Source organism: Ylistrum balloti, unplaced genomic scaffold (genome assembly GCF_031769215.1).
Source record: "Ylistrum balloti isolate Yb309-2 unplaced genomic scaffold, AGI_CSIRO_Ybal_v1 Utg370340, whole genome shotgun sequence".
Lineage (NCBI taxonomy): Eukaryota > Metazoa > Mollusca > Bivalvia > Pectinida > Pectinidae > Ylistrum > Ylistrum balloti.
Window position 1 is genome coordinate 228265 of NW_026782245.1, and position 23412 is coordinate 251676.

General features: G+C 38.8%; 1 protein-coding gene across 1 annotated transcript in view; it reads right to left on the minus strand.

Moving 5' to 3' along the window:
• Nucleotides 1–1709: 1709 nt before the first annotated feature.
• Nucleotides 1710–23412, minus strand: part of LOC132553607 (cytochrome P450 2J6-like) — a 28258-nt gene continuing 6555 nt past the window's right edge. The window contains exons 2-8 of the mRNA XM_060217863.1: nucleotides 17240–17462; nucleotides 9177–9300; nucleotides 7953–8109; nucleotides 7490–7626; nucleotides 7157–7250; nucleotides 6635–6829; nucleotides 1710–4958 (exon numbers count right to left, since the gene is read on the minus strand). Of these exons, the coding sequence (XP_060073846.1) occupies nucleotides 4768–4958; nucleotides 6635–6829; nucleotides 7157–7250; nucleotides 7490–7626; nucleotides 7953–8109; nucleotides 9177–9300; nucleotides 17240–17462 (1121 nt within the window). The 3' untranslated portion in view covers nucleotides 1710–4767. The remainder of the gene's footprint in view (nucleotides 4959–6634; nucleotides 6830–7156; nucleotides 7251–7489; nucleotides 7627–7952; nucleotides 8110–9176; nucleotides 9301–17239; nucleotides 17463–23412) is intronic.

The window sequence follows — 23412 nt, forward strand, 5'->3', positions numbered from 1 at the left end:
CACAGACTTCCTTCATGGCCACTGAAGTTTAGACAGACTTCCCTCATGGTCACTGAAGTGTAGACACACTTCCCTCATGACCACTGAATTCTAGACAGACTTCCCTCATGGCCACTGAAGTCTACACAAACTACCCTCCTGGTCACTGAAGTCTAGACAGACTACCCTCATGCTCACTGAAGTATAGACAGACTTCCCTCCTGGTCACGGAAGTCTACACAGACATCCCTCCTAGTCACTGAAGTCTACACAGACTACCCTCCTGGTCACTGAAGTCTACACAGAATTCCCTCCTGGTCACTGAAGTCTACAGAGACTTCCTTCATGGCCACTGAAGTATAGACAGACTTCCCTCATGGCCACTAAAGTATACACAGACTTCCCTCATGACCACTGAAGTATAAACAGTCTTCTCTCATGGCCACTGAAGTATAAACAGACTTCTCTCATGACCACTGAAGTGTAGACAGACTTCCCTCATGACCACTGAAGTCTAGAAAGACTTCTCTCATGGCCACTGAATTATAGACAGACTTCCCTCATGACCACTGAAGTCTAAACAGACTTCTCTCATGACCACTGAAGTGTAGACAGACTTCCCTCATGACCACTGAAATCTAGACGGACTTCCCTCATGGCCACTGAAGTATAGACAGACTACCCTCATGGCCACTGAAGTATAGACAGACTACCCTCATGGCCACTGAAGTATAGACAGACTTCCCTCATGGCCACTAAAGTATACACAGACTTCTCTCATGGCCACTGAAGTATAAACAGACTTCTCTCATGACCACTGAAGTGTAGACAGACTTCCCTCATGACCACTGAAGTCTAGACAGACTTCCCTCATGACCACTGAAGTATAGACAGACTTCCCTCATGGCCACTGAAGTATAGACAGACTTCCCTCATGGCCACTGAAGTATAGACAGACTTCTCTCATGACCACTGAAGTGTAGACAGACTTCCCTCATGACCACTGAAGTCTAGAAAGACTTCTCTCATGGCCACTGAATTATAGACAGACTTCCCTCATGACCACTGAAGTCTAAACAGACTTCTCTCATGACCACTGAAGTGTAGACAGACTTCCCTCAAGGCCACTGAAGTCTAGACAGACTTCCCTCATGGCCACTGAAGTATAGACAGACTTCCCTCATGGCCACTGAAGTATAGACAGACTTCCCTCATGGCCACTGAAGAATCGACAGACTTCCCTCATGGCCACTGAAGTATAGACAGACTTTCCTCATGGCCACTGAAGTATAGACAGACTTTCCTCATGGCCACTGAAGTATAGACAGTCTTCTCTCATGGCCACTGAAGTGTAGACAGACTTCCCTCATGACCACTGAAGTATAAACAGTTATCTCTCATGGTCACTGAAGTATAGACAGACTTCTCTCATGGCCACTGAAGTCTAGACACTTCCTTCATGGTCACTGAAGTCTATTTACACCATTAATTAGTATGAAGACACCTAAATATAACTAATCTGACACCTGGCAGATGAATGTGTTGGAATACACACCATATAAATTTTTGACAGGTCAGTGGTCTGATTAGTGAGATGAACTTCAAGGTAAAACAGCTTTACATTGTAGTTGTCTTACTAGTGGGGTGGTCAGAATAGTGAAGTTGAGACCCCTGACATGCGCCTTATTCCGGCCAATACGATGATTGATATACATTGGAAAAACTTGTTTGGCAATTGTTGTAAAATAAAGTTTATTATATTGCTATATTATAATTATACTCATGAACACAGAATATTTCAACACGGCCAAAGAGTAAAGCATACATGTACAATAAAAAGACATAGAGGAATTATTTGGGACTGTAAGTGGCCTTGGTACCGATTTTATCACGAAGATCAAGTTTTTTTCTCATTTTGTGTTTCCAATGTAAATGATATGTTTTTTGGTTTCATGCTATGTGTTCAGCTATATCCTGTGTACGATGATAGACGGCATGGTCTTAATACCGAAAAGGCTGAAAGGAAATAGTCTTGAAACTGAGGGGACAGACAGGAAGTGGTCTTAATACTGTTAAGACGGAAAAAAAGTGGTCTTTATACTGAGGGGACTGAAATGAAGTGGTCTTTATACTGAGGGGACAGAAAGGAGGTGGTCTTAATACTGAGGGAACAGAAAGGAGGTGGTCTTAATACTGAGGGGACAGAAAGGAGGTGGTCTTAATATGATGGGACAGAAAGTTAATTGTCTTGGTACTGAGAGGACCTGAATCCTTGCAGAATAACTACAATAGACACATTTGGTAGGAAATTGGATTTAGAGAATTTTCACTAATTTTACTTGGTCATTGAATAAATGAAACATAAGTCAGTGATTTTAAAAGGCATATAGGTTTATGTTAATTAATAATGTTTATGGTATAAAAAACATAGTACATATTCCATATATGGCATGTGTACTACATAAACATACTTATTTTTGTAGTAATCTAATTTTAGCATTATGTTGCACTGAACGTATTCTGCTAAATTGTGCTAATTGCAGCCTCAATGTTTTCTGCTGCAATTATTGTGAGTACACTTATTCATCATTTCACTTATCCTTTAATATTTGGTTATGAGCTAAAATTGGAGTACAACAAAACAAGCATGTTTACAATAAAATATACATAAGTACGAGTGACGTAAGGAGTTCACTGCTAGCTACTGTTGATATAAACACCAATTTACACAGGCACTGTATAAATATAGACATCATCTTCACCTCAGCTTTCCTTCATTGTACTTGTAGACAATATACTGTACATATTTCAGTGTCAATGTCATTCTAACAATTCTCCTAATGAACATTATACACTAAAGTAGTGATAGTGCTAGTTGCAATATAACATTTATACAACATATACATTGTGTAGCAATTATGATATGCCAATCAATAATTGTGCTAATTTGTAAAAATAATAGTGATAATGTGCTAAAATTTGATTGTGCTAAATTATACAGGTTTAGAGTATCCTGAAATTGTTTGATTTTTAATGCTGGTATATCCAACTTAGGACGGTTGAATTTCCATGTATCAAGCTAGTAGGTGTAAACAAATATGTATATTTGTATATTTTGTGTAATATGGATTTCATTTCAAACTAAAAGGATATCTACATCTTATTCTTCATCAAAATGCTGTACACAGGGAACTTTTGAGTAATGAGCCAATTTATTAACAAACCAATCTTTCTTAGCATTGAATTACAAATAAAAAAAAAACTGATAATTAAAACAAAACACAAAAAAATTGTACATTGAATGTTTAGTTCCGTGTACTGATACCACTGACAAGATTCATTCATTTGCTGCTGATGTTGTTATTTTTGCAACCTTTTAATTTTCAAATACAGCCCCAAAATATAGTTCCTGTGTAAATTTAATCCAATGTACATATATAACTTATTTACTGTATCAACGAATGTTACGCTCTGTCTACATATCACCCGTGAGTGAGACCAGGACATTTGAAAATTTACCAATTCAATTAAAACTACAAATATAAATGAAACATGATTTCCACTAACCTACGGAAATAGGAATTTGTCAATGTGGAACCATACAGCCTGTTTTGTAATACTTTAAATTTATGTACATCAATAGTTTGAAAAAATTACCCCTAAAATATTTTAATTTACTTAAAATCACAGAAATGCTGTCCAGGAAAATGAAAAAAAGGAAGAATTTTTACAGTAACATAAATTTTCAATTTTCAACAGCCTCCAACTCTAAGTAATCAGCTGTAATAATGTCATAATGTCATTCACTACGAAATTATATAACAGTACACTGATTTTCATAAACCCCATATCAAAATATCTGAAAATTATGACCTGGAAATAAAGTTAAATTTCATTCTTATAGTCAAGTTTAAAAAACATGTCACAGTGACCTAGTTTTAGAGCATGATTTACTAGGAAGAAACACTTTGACCCTGATGCATTTCGTTTGTTGTGTAATTGAACAGAAAATAGAGGTAACAATTGTCTAATTTTTGTTGCATAGCAACTTTACAGAATGGTAAAATTTACTGTATTTATTGTGAGAGGTCATAAGGTCATAAACTTGTGAGAAAGCAATGTAATTTTCTCATGTAATAACTTAACAATCGATCCCTGCTCACAAGACAAAAATAAAACTCTTCATTATGAAAATTTAGAATATATTGCTGATGAATAGAATAACAAATAAATGCTCTGCAATAAGCCCATCCCCTTGAGTTAGATTTTATATGTTGGCTCCATGGGCATACCCCAAGATAAACATCCGTAGACTAGCTATTAAAGATCTAGTGAGCTTTTCCTTGTCAAAAACATAACTTTTTGTAAATTTCAGTGTCAGTTTATCACATCTTCTTTAGCAAACTGTCCTTTACCCTTCAAACGGGTCACAGAGGCCGACTGGTCAAGATATCTCAGACTATCTCTATCACTAGCTTCCATCTCTGGGTCACGGTTTTGAGGTCACTGTAGAGCAATCACCACGCACTGACTGAATGTTGGTAGTTTTCCACTAGGAACATCAGCTGACTGTTAATAGGCTGTACAATGTAAGGCAGCAATAAATAAACTAAACCCTTCATCAGTAACAAGTGTGCTATATCACCTTTGACCTTTACTCTACATCAATTGACCTTTGCACTTCTATCGGTGACAGTCATCCATCATCCCTTGACAGTATGACCTTTGACCTTTGTTCCATTAACCTTTGAACTTCCTCTCCCATCTTTGACTTAATGATGTTTTCTTCTACACCCTTGGTGAGAAAGAGAAGTTCGCTAGTTTTGGCCGTAGTGACACACCGGTATAAAAACTATCTAGAGACACCTCACCTTCCTGAGAATTCCCAGAAGCTTTAATGTGAAATGTCTGTAGGATATTAGAAAGGAAGAGAAACAATAAGGTGTCTGCAGCAATCTTAGCTACACACTGACGTGGACCTGTAAAAGAAAAGCAAGAATTAAATGCTTGTGGTCAATAACAAGAACAAAAGGCATAATGGGCTGGTATCACTCACCATTACAGATTTTATTTCTTTGAATTCAAAGGGGTAAACCAAACTGATAAAAGAATTGGTTCTTTCTCAGCAACTGTAAAATGTTTTGTATTGAATTGACAAACCTATGTAAAAAGTAAGAGGAATATTAGGACACCTTACCTAATCCTCAATAAATGTTCAAAATCTGTCAACCGTGACAAAAAACATCTGGTGTGTCTAAATTACCAATTCACTGTGACTGTACAAATGCATGCGTTCATTTCCATTCAAACTTGTGTCAATTTCTGACTATCACCGAGACACGTGATTGCCAATATATTTGCATTGAATAATTGTTTTTTACAAGCATGTCACGGCTATCCTGATTTCATAGCAGATGGGCTCTCACAATGCTCATGGGAGATAACACTAAACAGCAGTTCATCAAGTATGATGGTTTACCATCAACATCTCAATGTCAAGCATGTGTATGTTATGGTTGACAGCACATGTGCCTAGATGTTTCCCTATGAGATGTTGGAGGTACACGCTCTTCATGGATGAATCTCGACGATGTGTGTACTGCAGTCAAGGAGAGCATTTTGAAGACAACTGGGAGGAATTTCCATGGTTTAAAGACATCTTTAGTGATCATTATCCGGAGTTTAACAGTTGTATGCTATTTAATGACATCATGAGGCCTCAACTATGTTGTGCCATTCATTATAAGGCACCATAATAACATAAGGCCAAACATTGCAAGTGTTTGTAGGGACTTTCATGCAACCCAGAACATTGTCCCTATTGGTTTGCCTCCATATATCCCCGATTTGTCCCCAGTCAAACAGTTGTGGGATGAATTAGACTGATGAGTTCGGAATTGAACAAACATCCCAAATAACATCTGCCAATAAGCCAATTCACTCAATGAGGAATGGAATAATAATTCCCTTTATACTGTCTATGCCTTTGTGAACTCAGCACCACCAAGAATTAGAGACACAATAGCACACACAATATTAGAGACCTGTCTAATATTTCAACTTTGTGTACATTAGGGTATCTTAATTGATGGCATTCTCCTGAAGTACTCATTTGTTAAAAATCTCAGAAATATGATGACAGATGATTTAATATTTCAACATTTCACATCTAGGCATATTGCTCATAAATACCAACCTATTAAACTGTAAAATTGAAATTGTGTTTCTTTTTCCTCTAAGTACATTATTCACATTGGGACTTTGGGACTTGAAAGTGAGACAGTATCAACATTATTCCAACATTCTATAAATATCATTACCCTGGACCACCTTTGACCCATTTCTTATCCTGTGACCATGAAAGTTGGCCAAGGTCATTAATCTGAATAATATTGGCCAAATATCATGATCCTGGGTGGATTCAGAAGGAGTTTTTTAAGATTTTGACCATAAAATTGGACCAAGGTCATTTACCAAAACAGTGGACAGATAGTCTGGAGATAAAAGTTGCATGCATCATACCAAAAGCGTCCTGCCCTCCCTTGGTTAAAGATGGAATGTCCAATATAAAAACTTAACATAAATTTGAGAATAAATTGATTTCGGATGACCAACACGAGACTTCACAAAACTTGTGATATTTCAAATTTCTTACCCATTCCAAATGGATGGTAAGGTTTGCCTTGGGTTGATTCTAGAAATCTCTCTGGATTAAATTTGGTGGGATCCTCCCAGTATTCCTGCTGAATATGAGGCTGACGAAGATCGCAAAGAACAATGGAATCTTTTGGAATTTGGAATTCTCCAATCCTGGTCTCCTCTGTGTTTGTGCGCAATGCTGTGTTGACAACTGTTGAACAAACAAGGGACAACAGTCAAGGACACCTGTTTATCAAGTGTGAAATAAATACTGTCTGATCATGTAATTTCTTGGGGCTCAAATTTAATTCTTTAAAAAAAATGTACTTTTGCATTGTCACTTAATTTTATGGAAGAATCTTGCTAATTAAATCCCAAAGTGCTAAAATCCATGTCCATTTTTATTTTCATCTTTTTGTTGATTCTGAGATCTTCACCTGAGGACACCTTGACCAACACTATACCAAGAGAGTTTTCATGCACACCCCCCATCCCCCCCCCCTCCCTCACCCACATAAACCCTTTCAAGGACACCTACTTGTTCCGGCGGATCTTCCTAGCTCCTTCAGGGTGGCATCAGTGTAAGGCAGGTTAGCTCTATCAGCCGATGTGACTTGTCGGCCTCTGACAACCTACATACCCCAACAATTATTTAAGTAAGAATTTTTATCGTAAGTCTGTAAAATTCTTTCATAGGGTCCATATAGCAAAAGTATCTTTTCACGGGATATGTTTGACAGAAACATAAACAAACTTTCACCAGACAAAATCACAGGCAACATCTTTTTGCATTGTTATAGCAATTAAAGGGTAATAATTGCAAGTAGGATCAATTTCAAGCTTCAAGTGTCCTTACTGATATAGTACAAACCTTATCTATCTCATCCTGACATCGCTTTTGCACATCCTGGTACTTGGACATGTAAACAAGTTGCCATAGCAACATTGAAGTGGTTGTATCAGCTCCACCTAAGAACAAGTCTATTATACTGCGGAAAAAATTGTGCTCTGAAACCGACAACACACTTAGAAATTATATAAAGCACAGACCGTAATGACTTATTACTATAGATTACATCACAAGATCCATTATTTAACGGTAATTTTTTTTTATTGAAAAACTCTTTGTAGACGATGAAATCACAAACGGTGATTTTTATCCTAAAATAAGTCCAGGTGGCCATCACATTATCTTACTTCTTACTTAAAAGTCAGAGAGTTTGGGCTTATTACAAGACAAATAAATAACATTGGTTTGTAATCAAACTCAATAGTAAAATACATGTGTGGGCTTATTATTGGCGGGCACAGGTTTAAGTACAGAAATTTCAGACCTGAGTACTCCTCCTGCTGACGTTCCTTTGGGCTCAGACTCAGGTAAACATCCATATAGTCCCCACACTTGTTCACATCTAGTCTCTCAACATGTTCAGCTAACTTCTTTTTAAAGAAATCAAAGATTTGCTCCTCTCTCAATTTCACCTGCCCAAACTGACAGAGTTATAAAGTATAAATATTTATAAACCGTATATCAGAATATTTTTGGGAAAAGCCGACAAATTATCTTCTGCAATTTTTGCATATTTCATTTTCTTCAATTTTATCATCTCAGAAATCTGAAAGGCCTCATCTGAAGATTTGAATACCTCAGAATGGATATAAGGTTACATGTATATAGTGTAGATTCTAACTGACATCAACTCGAGATCTAACTGCCAACTCGTACTAGAAAAAAAATTTGAATAACCACTAGCACTTTCCGTATTGTTGCATTTACAATAATAACAAGAAAACATGCAAATTTTACGATTCTAAGTTTTTGCAATTTTAAAAAGGGTTTACTAGAATTATAAATCCAGTCGTTAAACTACCAGAAAGATGAGCATTAAGCTGTGAGTGAAAATACATAATTTTTTTTAAAGATTCAGGGGTATCTGGTGGTAGTGCAGGTGGCGGTACACAAGGTCTAACTGTGGTAGGAATGTACCATAGGTAGGAGGGAACTAGAAATTTAGCAGAGGAAAACGTGAGTAACTCCTGTGCCACCCACCAACCCATCCCTAACATTAGAAAGGTAAGTTAAATTTTTTATGAGATGAGATGGAAGGGAAAAAATATGAAAATATGAACCATTGAAATAAAAAACAAAAAAATCTTTTCTTGAAATAAAATGTGAGATTTATAACACCATTGCATATGCTTTTACTATATGTAAGGACTGCCTCCTCCTTCACCCTAATATCATTTCTATTAGCAACTGTTCCAACATTAACTGAAATCAAAACCTTTACATTTTAAAATTTTGATAATAATTCTATATCTACCAATTATATTTTCCTTTTTTATCTTTCAGTCAGAATCAAAATTACTTCTCCGAATCAACTATGCAGGCAATTTGTGGAACAATGAAAAATGAGCAAATATTATGATACACATCTTGTAACAGACCTTAGTGACATTATATTCATGTATGTTTGTGCTACTAACAAGGTCAATAGTTCAACTTCTACCCCTCCTCTTATGATTGGTGTCCATCCTACCCTGACAACAGATCTTACCTTTGAGCTGGCCAGTCTAGCTAAGACAGGAAACATATTGGCTGGACTTGCTGATTTGCAGTTTGTTAGCAGGAACAGGATGTTGTCCTTCAAGGTAAGGAATTCTGGGTCTGAGTGGTCAAACCTGCAGACAATAAAAAACATTCCTGTCAGACATCTTCCCTGTATCTGTTACCATAGAAACAAGACATAATGTCCTTCAGTGTGAGGAATTCTAGGTCACAGTGGTTAAACCTAAAGGCAATATATTAAATACATATTTCTGTCAAATATTCGACATAAACCTGTTGTCATAGATATGTGTTTGATATCAATAAAAAGTGTTTGATATCTTTAAAGACAGGTGTTTGATACCTATATAGACCGGTCTTTTCGATATAGACAGGTTTTTTTTTATATAAACTGGTATTTGATACCTATATAGACAGGTGTTTGATACATATATAGACCAGTGTTTGATATCTATATAGATAGGTGTTTGATACCTATATAGACAGGTGTTTGACACCTATATAGACAGGTGTTTGTGATATAGACAGGTGTTTGATACCTATATAGACAGGTGTTTGATATATATATATAGACATGTGTTTGATACATATATAGACAAGTGTTTGATATCTATACAGACAGGTGTTTGATACATATATAGACAGGTGTTTGATATCTATATAGACAGGTGTTTGATATCTATATAGACAGGTGTTTGATATATATAAATAGACAGGTTTTTGATACATATGTAGACAGGTGTTTGATATCTATATAGACAGGTGTTTGATACATATATAGACAAGTGTTTGATATATATATAGACAGGTGTTTGATATCTATATAGACAGGTGTTTGATATATATATAGACAGGTGTTTGAAACATATATAGACAGGTGTTTGATATCTATATAGACAGGTGTTTGATACTTATGTAGACAGGTGTTTGATATCTATATAGACAGGTGTTTGATATATATATATAGACAGGTGTTTGATACATATATAGACAGGTATTTGATATATATATATATATAGACAGGTGTTTGATACATATATAGACAAGTGTTTGATATCTATATAGACAGGTGTTTGATATTTATATAGACAGGTGTTTGATATCTATATAGACAGATATCTGATATCTATATAGACAGGTGTTTGATATAGAAAGGTGTTTGATACCTATATAGACAGGTGTTTGATACCTATATAGACAGGTGTTTGATATCAATATAGACAGGTGTTTGTGATATAGACAGCTGTTTGTGATATAGACAGGTGTTTGGAAGGTTTATCAACAAGTGTTTTATAATAAACACATCCTTTATTGAAAGATGTGAATACATACAATGTACAGACACCCAGTAAATAGTCTTTCAGTTTAAACTTTTTTTAACAATAAACAGCCTAGTCAAGAATATTGAGTAAAATTTAATTGTCTTTCCTTGACTACAAACATTTCAGGAAATTGACCAGGACATTTAAAGAAAAAGGGAGGATGTACATCATAAAAAAACATAGACACACAATAGTTACTAGGAAATCCTTCACAAATTACCCATTGGGTTGTTGGTGGTGATGAAAGGATTACATAGTATAAATAAGTCCCTCTAGTGTCAGATATCTTAATACTGATCAGCATGTACATCACTTATAGCTGTGAACTTCAGACAGACCAACACATCTCGACAAAATAATTTATCTGAATTTGTGAATCAAAAGAAAAATCTACAATAGCAAGACAACTTCAACTGTGTCCTGACAAATAAACATCTTGACTAGGAGTTGTAACTATGTCTACAACTTACACTTGCTTCCTGACAACTAGGACATTTAACTGGGTACACAACCATCACATATATGTTGGCAACTAGGAGTTGTAATTATGGCTACAACTAAGTGCTTCCTGACAACTAGGACATTTAACTGGGTACGTACCATCACACAGATGTTGGAGATACATGTATAACTATACAATTAGCTTACTAGTACTTCTTGATAATTAGGAGATTTAAGTAGGTATTACAAGCCAACACATATGTTTTGACAACTAGCTTCAGGAAAAGTTACATTTTATAGATTACACTGATCATGTTGAATTCTTCAATATCTATTTCATCGGTGCTTATCTAGTGCCAATACACAGGAAAGGTGACATGACCCTTGACCTCTAAAGGAAGGAAGGATGACCATATTAACAACCATTGTTATTGTGTACTCCCCACACTATATGTTGATATCTAATATACATAAACATGTTATATATAAAATGTCTGACTGCCCTATTGTCTATCTCAATCTGTACATCTGTTGTACTATGTCTGACTGCCCTATTGTCTATCTCAATCTGTACATCTGTTGTACTATGTCTGACAGCCCTATTGTCTATCTCAATCTGTACACCTGTTGTACTATGTCTGACTGCCCTATTGTCTATCTCAATCTGTACATCTGTTGTACTATGTCTGACTGCCCTATTGTCTATCTCAATCTGTACATCTGTTGTACTATGTCTGACTGCCCTATTGTCTATCTCAATCTGTACACCTGTTGTACTATGTCTGACTGCCCTATTGTCTATCTCAATCTGTACATCTGTCTATCTCAACTATGTCTGACTGCCCTATTGTCTATCTCAATCTGTACATCTGTTGTACTATGTCTGACAGCCCTAATGTCTATCTCAATCTGTACACCTGTTGTACTATGTCTGACTGCCCTATTGTCTATCTCAATCTGTACACCTGTTGTGTACTATCTGTACATCTGTTGTACTATGTCTGACATGTCCTATTGTCTATCTCAATCTGTACACCTGTTGTACTATGTCTGACAGCCCTATTGTCTATCTCAATCTGTACATCTGTACATGTCTGACTGTTGTACTATGTCTGACTGCCCTGTCTATCTCAATTGTACATCTGTTGTACTATGTCTGACTGCCCTATTGTCTATCTACATCTGTACATCTGTTGTACTATGTCTGACTGCCCTATTGTCTATCTCAATCTGTACATCTGTTGTACTATGTCTGACAGCCCTATTGTCTATCTCAATCTGTACACCTGTTGTACTATGTCTGACAGCCCTATTGTCTATCTCAATCTGTACATCTGTTGTACTATGTCTGACTGCCCTATTGTCTATCTCAATCTGTACATCTGTTGTACTATGTCTGACAGTCCTATTGTCTATCTCAATCTGTACACCTGTTGTACTATGTCTGACAGCCCTATTGTCTATCTCAATCTGTACACCTGTTGTACTATGTCTGACAGCCCTATTGTCTATCTCCATCTGTACACCTGTTGTACTATGAAAGTGGTAACATACTATAAAAATGTAAAAGTAAGGGTTCTCAGCTTTTCACTGATCTGACAGATATCTATCTAATTACTGTATTGGTTGACTATCAAACAGAAACTGAATTTTCAAAATTCTAATTTTAAGATTGAAGGGAAATTTCAAACAATTTTAAAGATGTAAAGTAAATTTGGTATAATTTCAATATCAGGATCTTTAACTCACAAAATTCATCAGCTTTGATATATTTACTTTTATTTATTTCATATATTGATATCTTTTTAATCTAGTTAAATTTAGAAATGTAGAAATATATGCTAGATAGCAAGTAATGGGCCTCCTGTATGTTGTTCAGTAAAGTAGCCACCAGTTACTACAAGGAGACCCATCTCCAGCTGTTAACTGGGCATTTATGTATAACATTATGAACCATATCATTTTCGCACGTTGTCTTTTATCACTTAGGTAATAGTGTCTGTGGACGTAGGCTGAAAGCCTTTGTGGCCATATCAATTAAATTCATTAAAAACTGTAAACTTTTATATAACATAAATGATTGGTAAATCAATGAAGTTATAGTTCTAGAACTCACAGACTATTTCTTGGTTGTGTATATCCAGCAAATGTTCAAATTCACTAATAGTATTTGCATTTATAATTTGATGGGGACATGATTCCACATATCAACAACTCAAATGTAAACAAAGTTCTGTCTTAGGTCTGTTTTAAAGCAGCATTCATAAAGATTCAATTTGTGACCACATGTGCTGGAAATTTCTTCCCCAGATTAAAGACAGTCAGCAAGGTAAACATATCCTGTTGCTGAGTCCTGCTTTATGATAACTTTACTATGGAAATCATTCATTCTAAATCTGTATGACACAAATTCCTAGCTGGCATTTAACTAATAATTTACTATGCCCCGCAGCTTTTTATTATATATCTAACATGTTTATACATTCCACAAAAATATACACATGCTTCCTTCACAATCAACCATGTTCTGCCTTCAGGCCTATACAGTTGGTTGTTTATACATTTATTACCTTACATTCCTGAAAATCCTTTCATCATACCATCTATTTTTTATGTTCCCTGTTTTACTATAAAATTAACAACAAAAATTCTACTGATAGGCTCATAGACCTTAACAGTACCAGAGTTGAAATTTTGTCTTTAGCAAATGATAAGCACAAACTTAACAAAACTGCTTTATCTAAAATCTAGCATACAGACTGAAGTCTGTAGGATATTGTTTGTAACAAGTGTGGAATTTAAGGACATTGCAGAAATTTGAATAAATCCAACCGATAAAAAACTGCACTGAAGTTTTCAAAACCTCCTTGACAATGAAATTCCAACCTGTTTTGTAATTCAAACAGAAGATTAATACAAATACTAAAACATTTGACCTGTGACCTTGAAAGTGGGTCAAGGTAATTCATTTGAACAAACTTAGTAGCCCCTCATCCCAGCATGCTACAGGCCCAATATCAGACCTCTGGGCTCTCTGTTATGGAGGAAAAGTAATTTGAAAACATTAACATATTCAACACCTGTGATCTTGAAAGTCAGTCAATGTCATTACTATGAAGAAATTTGTAGCTCTTTATCACAGTATGCTATAGTCCCACTATCATAACTTTGGGCCCTCTGGTCATTAAGAAGAAGTCAAAAATGTAAATTGTTATTGATGCACATCCGCGAGGATGGACAAATGGCGATAATCACAATAATCCTTTCCTAGCCCTTCATCATCTTACCTCCAATTTTCACTATTAATCCCTTCCCTGGCCCCTCATTAGCTTACCTCCAATTTTCACTATTAATCCCTTCCCTGGCCTCTCATTAGCTTACCTCCAATTTTCACTATTAATCCCTTCCATGGCCCCTCATTAGCCTACCTCCAATATTCACTATTAATACCTTCCCTGGCCCATCATTAGCTTACCTCCAATTTTCACTATTAATCCCTTCCCTGGCCCCTTATCATCTTACCTCCAATTTTCACTATTAATCCCTTCCCTGGCCCCTCATTAGCTTACCTCCAATTTTCACTATTAATCCCTTCCCTGGCCTCTCATTAGCTTACCTCCAATTTTCACTATTAATCCCTTCCCTGGCCTCTCATTAGCTTACCTCCAATTTTCACTATTACTTCCTTCCCTGGCCCCTCATTAGCTTACCTCCAATTTTCACTATTAATCCCTTCCCTGGCCTCTCATTAGCTTACCTCCAATTTTCACTATTAATCCCTTCCCTGGCCTCTCATTAGCTTACCTCCAATTTTCACTATTACTTCCTTCCCTGGCCCCTCATTAGCTTACCTCCAATTTTCACTATTAATCCCTTCCCTGGCCTCTCATTAGCTTACCTCCAATTTTCACTATTAATCCCTTCCCTGGCCTCTCATTAGCTTACCTCCAATTTTCACTATTACTTCCTTCCCTGGCCCCTCATTAGCTTACCTCCAATTTTCACTATTAATCCCTTCCATGGCCCCTCATTAGCCTACCTCCAATTTTCACTATTAATCCCTTACCTGGCCCCTCATCATCTTACCTCCAATTTTCAAAATTAATCCCTTCCCTGGCCTCTCATTAGCTTACCTCCAATTTTCGCTATTACTCCCTCCCCTGGCCCCTCATTAGCTTACCTCCAATTTTCACTATTAATCCCTTCCCTGGCCTCTCATTAGCTTACCTCCAATTTTCACTATTAATCCCTTCCCTGGCCCCTTATCATCTTACCTCCAATTTTCACTATTAATCCCTTCCCTGGCCCCTCATCATCTTACCTCCAATTTTCACAATTAATCCCTTCCCTGGCCCCTCATTAGCTTACCTCCAGTTTTCACTATTAATCCCTTCCCTGGCCCCTCATTAGCTTACCTTCAATGTGCACAATTAATCCCTTCCCTGGCCCCTCATTAGCTTACCTCCAATTCTCACTATTAATCCCTTCACTGGCCCCTCATTAGCTTACCTCCAATTTTCACTATTAATCCCTTCCCTGGCCCCCCATCATCTTACCTCCAATTTTCACAATTAATCCCTTCCCTGGCCCCTCATTAGCTTACCTCCAATTTTCACAATTAATCCCTTCCCTGACCCCTCATTAGCTTACCTCCAATTTTCACAATTAATCCCTTCCCTGGCCCCTCATCATTTTACCTCCAATTTTCACTATTAATCCCTTCCATGGCCTCTCATCATCTTACCTTCCTATTCACCAGTATCCTTTTCTGGCCACTCTTCATCTTCATCTTACTTCCCATTTTCACTACGATCCCTTCCCTGGCCCCTAATCAAATTACCTCCCATTTTCATTATAATCTTGTCCCTGGCTTCATTATCTTAAGTCATATTAACAATATAATCCCTTCCCTGCCCCTCATCACCTTACTTTACATTTTCACTATTTAACCCTTCCCTGGCCCCTCATCATTAACCTTGTAAGGAAAGAGACCGAATCTGAGGCTTTATGATATCTTCACAGATATGAAAACAAACGTTTTTGTTACAATGAAACTTGCTCACTGATGCATGTTGTATGTCATGACTGAAACATTTTTACACATTTTGAGCATGCAATATTCATAGCCGAACACAAAATCACAATTTATATACAAATAGCCCTGAAGCTAAGCTATAGGGGTCGTTTTGTAAATGGAATTTAGATTTGTGTTCCCAAAGGTAAAATAATAAAGAATGCATCAACTGTACAGAGGGAATGCATGTAATAGTGTTGAAGAATATTAAAGATACATAAGCTGTTTAGTTGACAATTAAATGAGACTCAAACCACCTATCATTTATTCACCTTAGTGTACAATTAAAAGTAAAGTCTACATGAAACTACCAGGTAGAACCATGTTGAGAAAACTTTGGTGGTGTTCTTTAAAAAGTAATGGTGATCTTGACCTTTGACTATGGTTTTTTTCGAAGTGACTTTGACCTTTGAACCCTGATTCTTTCAGAGATGACATGATCAGAAGGTTTCATGAAATTCCCTTCTCGTATGAAGGCATTTGAGGGATGTCATTGGTTGATAGTTTTCTATAAATATTAACCATGACCTTGACTTTGAAACACAATCTTATCCAAAAGGATGATAACTGTGTTGTTGTACTCTACATTTGTACTTTAAATCTCTATAAACTTGGATCAAAATCTATTAATAAACAAAGTTTGTGTGATGACACTGATGGGAATTGATTGAAGCGATTTGTATGATATTGTTTATTGTCCTAATGGCAGTCAGAGTCATGAAAGAATGGCCTCCTGATGAGTGCAAGGAGAATTGGATCAGTTTATTCTATTGTTTGATGTCTTAAAAAGAAACAGGATCATTTATGGACAGTCTCCCAATGTATGTCTGGTGAGTTCAATATGTTTAGTGTAAGTTTTGGGAGGCTCTAATGTGTCTATGTAAGGCTCTTTGAGATAGTGTGGAACTGATGTGAACTTATAGTGTTATCACACTGAATTATACTGCCCAAGGTCTCAAACAGGACACCCCACCAATCAAATTATACTGGCAATTAACAAACCAGTAGTTAAGTAGGGAGTTAAAACTACCATTTTTTAATGACTCATGTATGTCTCGGCCAGGGCACAGAACTGAAAGCCATCCTCACAGAGACCAATGCACAACTTGGAGCCAAAAGTGAAGTAGTGTCAAGGTGGATAGAGGGAACACAATGAACAAGAGACAAAAATCAGAACTCAAAGAAACAGAAAGACTTTGTGGTGTCTGAACTTACCTTTTGCCAAGAGCAATGCTTGCAGTTATATTAAACACTGATCTTGTCATCATGTTTTCAGGTGCCAGTTGTCTCCCTTCAGCAAGTTTTATTTCTTTACTTGTTGCTGCAAGTTCATCAAGAATTTGTTTTTCTAAGTTGTTCTGCCTCAATTCATCAGACTGTGTGGTGATGAGTAGGTTGGTAAGTTTGAGCCATAAATTGCCATTGGTCCAGAACAGTCCTGTAAAGTACCACAGGAGATTTAAAACTCAATCAACAATGTTACATATTGTTTTATCACATTTTCCACATTTCATTCAAAATGTTTTCACTTCTTATCCGTTTTTCTGTTGTTCTATTTTCATCTATTGTTCTGCTTATCCATACTATGAAGATTTCGAAAATAAATACAAAAAAATATGAATTCAAGAAAAATTAAAATTATGAAAGATCCATAGGAGCCATGACAACCTGCCTTGTCTACTAATTTTAATATGTAATATGACACATGTTTTCTAATCTAAATATCTAACACATGTATCATAGTTGTACAACTTTTTTATTAACATTTAAGTCAGCAATCAATTTTGTAAATAGAGACTAGGAACCTACCAATCATCCACCATACTTCTGTGCCTTTTGGTTAATCAGAAGAAGTTGTTATAAGGTTTTAACAAATTTGACCCAATTAACCTTGATCATTTCATTTCACAAAGTTTGTAAGGATTCATCCTAGGAACTAATCAGCCAAATATGTTACTGCACCTTTTGGTATGTCAGAAAAGGTCGTTTTTAACAAATTCAACCCAGTATCATTGAATAAATGTCAAGGTTATTTCTTTTTGCAAACTTTGTCAGGTTTCATCCAAGAAACCTATCAGCTAAATGTTATGCTTCTGTGCCTTTTGGTTAAACAGAAAAGTTTGTTTAAAGATTGTAACAAAAACTTGATCCCTGTGACCTTGAATAAGGATCAAGATCGTTTCTTTTCTCTTTGTCAGGCTTCATCCCAGCAACTAATCTGCCAAATACCATGACATTTGGTTGGTTGCAATGGTTATTGAGAAGAAGTCATTTAAATAGAAAAGGTGATGCTGAACAGACAGACGGATGAATTATGAACAGACAACAGACAGGCCAGGTTATCTGAAGTCCCAACAGGACCCTATTATTCCCAGTAAACAATATTTTGACTCTATAAAACAGGAAGGCGTGTATTATATTTGTGTTTACATTTCTTCTGTTCAACCTAGCCCGCTACCCAGAAAGGGGAATAACTCTTTTTCATAAAACTCAAACCAGAATCACTTTACCATTATTTTGAAGCAATTAGAAGGAATATTTAATGCCTACAGGGTTAGTCATATGGTACAGATATAAAACTTTTAACTTCTACCTTTAACGTTTATCAAGGAGCATAACTTTCATTTCTATAGAGTCTGCCAAGGGACAATCCCTAAAGTGTTCCTCACAGGGACGATTGCTCAATCAAAGGCCAAAAATGAGGCAGTGTCACGACATGAGGAAGAAAAAAGATCATTTTAAAAAAGGAATTTTATAATGATTCTAAGTTTAGTCACCTCTCACAATCATGTAATGAGGACAGCAGGTTCTGTTGCCCAGCAGTACCACTGGGAAATGACATAATATCACCATATAACATATGTATATAAGGTATGTATAACAATACATACCTCTTTAAGAAACAATTAAGCTGGTTAATAAGTTCAGTTAGTTTTTTTTCAAAATTCCCATATTGTTTGCAAGAAGCAATTTTCTCGGCACTTCCTCATCATTTATAATTTATTATTTTTTTCCTTTCTGAGTGATTCATTTTGCAATACAGCGTATCCTGCTTTTCTTGATCACATGATCACATCAGATACAAGTAGGAACAATAAACAGCGAAGTCCTTCACCTTGGCGCTGTTTACTGCCCTCTGTTCAACGATCTGAGCTTGAAACAAGTTGACAATAAGGGTCCTCAGTTCTAGCCTATAGTCAGTTAATGATGGCCCTTAAAAATGGCCATTGACTGGCCCCATTATGGACAGACGTCACACTAATCTGACCTAGTTTGGCTGTTGTAAGGATACTTATACCAAACAATTCCCAGAAACCCATTTAAACTTGTAGTTACAGTAATAACTTAATCCATTGTATATTTCAAACCCAACTGAACCTAATGGTGTTCTATAACTGAAGATCTGAATTTTAAAACTTTTTAACAACTAAGATTTTCCTTCAATCAATTAATTAATGAGTTCAACTCAGTAACCCCTTTATATGATGTAATGCCTATAGTATGTTTGGTTATAAAAATTTGAATAGGATCTAAAATTGTTTTATTTATAGCAATTAAAGAAAGCATGGAATTAAATACCCAGCAAAATCAAAATATCAGATATGTATATTAATATATGCTTGTATACATGGAGACAAAACTACTGTAAAAAATCAGTGTAATAAACGCACCAATGTAATGTGTGCAGGTACTTTTTGGGGTTGAAAACGATGAAAAATTCTTCTACTTGCATAATGTGCGCACCCCAAAATTCTGTCAAAATCAATCTCAGGGAGCCAAGAAATTGATCTCGGAATTTTTAACTAACACGTCAGACCAACAATAGAAAGTCCAAAACTTGAAATTGTTCTCTTCAAAATTTGTTTCCATCTCATTTACAGGTACATCGAAATACGCAAAATTTTTATCATCATAAAGGAGCCCAAAATGTAGCATCTGTGAAATAATAATCCTGCAAACTTAACAAGCTGCACAGAACCTTTAATAGAAATCAACTATATTCAATTTTTTAACAATTAGATAACCATTTCTTAAGATATGGAAATTCTTCAGAAAACCAAACTATTAAGCAAATTACAGGCCCAACACAGAATGTTGAAATATATGTCAAGAATGCAGTGCATGTGAACCCAAGCCTCAAGTAAGAAGTTATAATGACTAGTGATGTAAGTCAAAGGTCAAATCATAGGTCACAGTGACCTACATTGATAAATGACACATTGCCACACCAAGGTGAACCCATACCTCAAAAGAATGAAGTTTCAGTAAATAGTAGTGAAGGAGGTAGGGCTCAAAGAAACTTTTCCTTTTATGTAGGTCAAAGATCTAAATATAGGTCAGAGTGACCTACTCTTGATTCCTGACACACAATATCCATATTCTTAGCATGAGGTTCCATTAATGAGCTAAGTAGCATAGGAGATTGCGTCTAGACACAACAGTGGACAGAAGGACTCATTGTAAAGCTATAGTCTCATAGTCTTCTCCCCTTCATCCCATCTACTTCTGATCCCTCCCCTTCACCCCATCCCCCTCTGATCTCTCCCCTTCACCCCATCCCCTCTGATCTCTCCCCTTCACCCCATCCCCCTCTAATCTCTCCCCTTCACCCCATCCCCCTCTGATCTCTCCCCTTCAACCCATCCCCTCTGATCTCTCCCCTTCACCTCATCCCCCTCTGATCTCTCCCCTTCACCCCATCCCCTCTGATCTCTCCCCTTCACCCCATCCCCTCTGATCTCTCCCCTTCATCTCTCCCCTTCACCCCATCCCCTCTGATCTCTCCCCTTCACACCATCCCCTCTGATCTCTCCCCTTCACCCCATCCCCTCTGATCTCTCCCCTTCACCCCATCCCCTCTGATCTCTCTCCCCATTCATCTCTCCCCTTCACCCCATCCCCTCTGATCTCTCCCCTTCCCCCCATCCCCTCTGATCTCTCCCCTTCACCCCATCCCCTCTGATCTCTCCCCTTCACCCCATCCCCTCTGATCTCTCCCCTTCACCCCATCCCCTCTGATCTCTCCCCTTCACCCCATCCCCTCTGATCTCTCCCCTTCACCCCATCCCCTCTGATCTCTCCCCTTCACCCCATCCCCTCTGATCTCTCCCCTTCACCCCATCCCCCTCTGATCTCTCCCCTTCACCCCATCCCCTCTGATCTCTCCCCTTCAACCCATCCCCTCTGATCTCTCCCCTTCACCCCATCCCCTCTGATCTCTCCCCTTCACCCCATCCCCCCTGATCTCTCCCCTTCACCCCATCCCCTCTGATCTCTCCCCTTCACCCCATCCCCTCTGATCTCTCCCCTTCACCCCATCCCCTTCTGATCTCTCCCCTTCACCACATCCCTTTCTGATCTCTCCCCTTCACCCCATCCCCTCTGATCTCTCCCCTTCACCCCATCCCCTCTGATCTCTCCCCTTCACCCCATCCCCTCTGATCTCTCCCCTTCACCCCATCCCCTCTGATCTCTCCCCTTCACCCCATCCCCTCTGATCTCTCCCCTTCACCCCATCCCCTCTGATCTCTCCCCTTCACCCCATCCCCTTCTGATCTCTCCCCTTCAACCCATCCCCTCTGATCTCTCCCCTTCAACCCATCCCCTCTGATCTCTCCCCTTCACCCCATCCCATCTGATCTCTCCACTTCAACCCATCCCCTCTGATCTCTCCCCTTCACCTCATCCCCTCTGATCTTTCCCTTTCACCCCATCTCCCTCTGATTTCTCCCCTTCACCCCATCCCCTCTGATCTCTCCCCTTCAACCCATCCCCTCTGATCTCTCCCCTTCACCCATCCCCTTCTGATCTGTCCCCTTCACCCCATCCCCTTCTGATTTCTTACCTTCACCCCATCCCCTTCTGATCTCTCCCCTTCACCCCATCCCCTCTGATCTCTCCCCTTCACCCCATCCCATCTGATCTCTCCCCTTCAACCCATCCCCTCTGATCTCTCCCCTTCACCTCATCCCCTCTGATCTCTCCCCTTCACCCCATCTCCCTCTGATCTCTCCCCTTCACCCCATCCCCTCTTATCTCTCCCCTTCAACCCATCCCCTCTGATCTCTCCCCTTCACCCCATCCCTCTGATCTTTCCCCTTCATCCCATCCCCTCTGATCTCTCCCCTTCACCCCATCCCCCTCTGATCTCTGCCCTTCACCCCATCCCCTTCTGATCTCTCCCCTTCACCCCATCCCCTTCTGATCTCTCCCCTTCACCACATCCCCTCTGATCTCTCCCCTTCACCCTATCCCCTTCTGATCTCTCCCCTTCACCCCATCCCCTCTGATCTCTCCCCTTCACCCCATCCCCTTCTGATCTCACCCCTTCACCCCATCCCCTCTGATCTCTCCCCTTCACCCCATCCCCTCTAATCTTTCCCCTTCACCCCATCCCCTCTGATCTCTCCCCTTCACCCCATCCCCTTCTGATTTCTTACCTTCACCCCATCCCCCTTTTGATCTCTCCCCTTCACCCCATCCCCTCTAATCTCTCCCCTTCACCCCATCCCCTTCTGATATCACCCCTTCACCTCATCCCCTCTGATCTCTCCCTTTCACCCCATCCCCTTCTGATATCACCCCTTCACCCCATCACCTCTGATCTCTCCCCTTCACCCCATCCCCTCTAACCTCTCCCCTTCACCCCATCCCCTTCTGATCTCTCCCCTTCACCCCATCCCCTTCTGATTTCTTACCTTCACCCCATCCCCTTGTGATCTCTCCCCTTCTCCAGTTCACCCGTGATCTCTCCCCTTCACCCCATCCCCTCTGATCTCTCCCATTATCCCAATGGCCTCTGCTCGCTACCCTTCACGACATCCCCTCTGATCTCTCCCCTTCACCCCATCCCCTCTGATCTCATCCCCTCTTATCTCTCCCCTTCACCCCATCCCCTTCTGATATCACCCCTTCACCCCATACCCCCTTATCTCTCCCCTTCACCCCATCCCCTCTGATCTCTCCCCTTCACCCCATCCCCTTGTGATTTCTTACCTTCACCCCATCCCCTTCTGATTTCTTACCTTCACCCCATTCACTGGTGTTCTCTCCCCTTCACCCCATCCCTTTCTGATCTCTCCCCTTCACCCCATCCCCTCTGATCTCTCCCCTTCACCCCATCCCATCTGATCTCTCCCCTTCACCCCATCCCCTCTGATCTCTCCCCTTCACCCCATCCCCTTCTGATCTCTCCCCTTCACCCCATCCCCTTCTGATCTCTCCCCTTCACCCCATCCCCTTCTGATTTCTTACCTTCACACCATCCCCCTTTTGATCTCTACCCTTCACCCCATCCCCTTCTAATCTCTCCCCTTCACCCCATCCCCTTCTGATATCACCCCTCCACCTCATCCCCTCTGATCTCTCCCTTTCACCGCCTCCCCTTG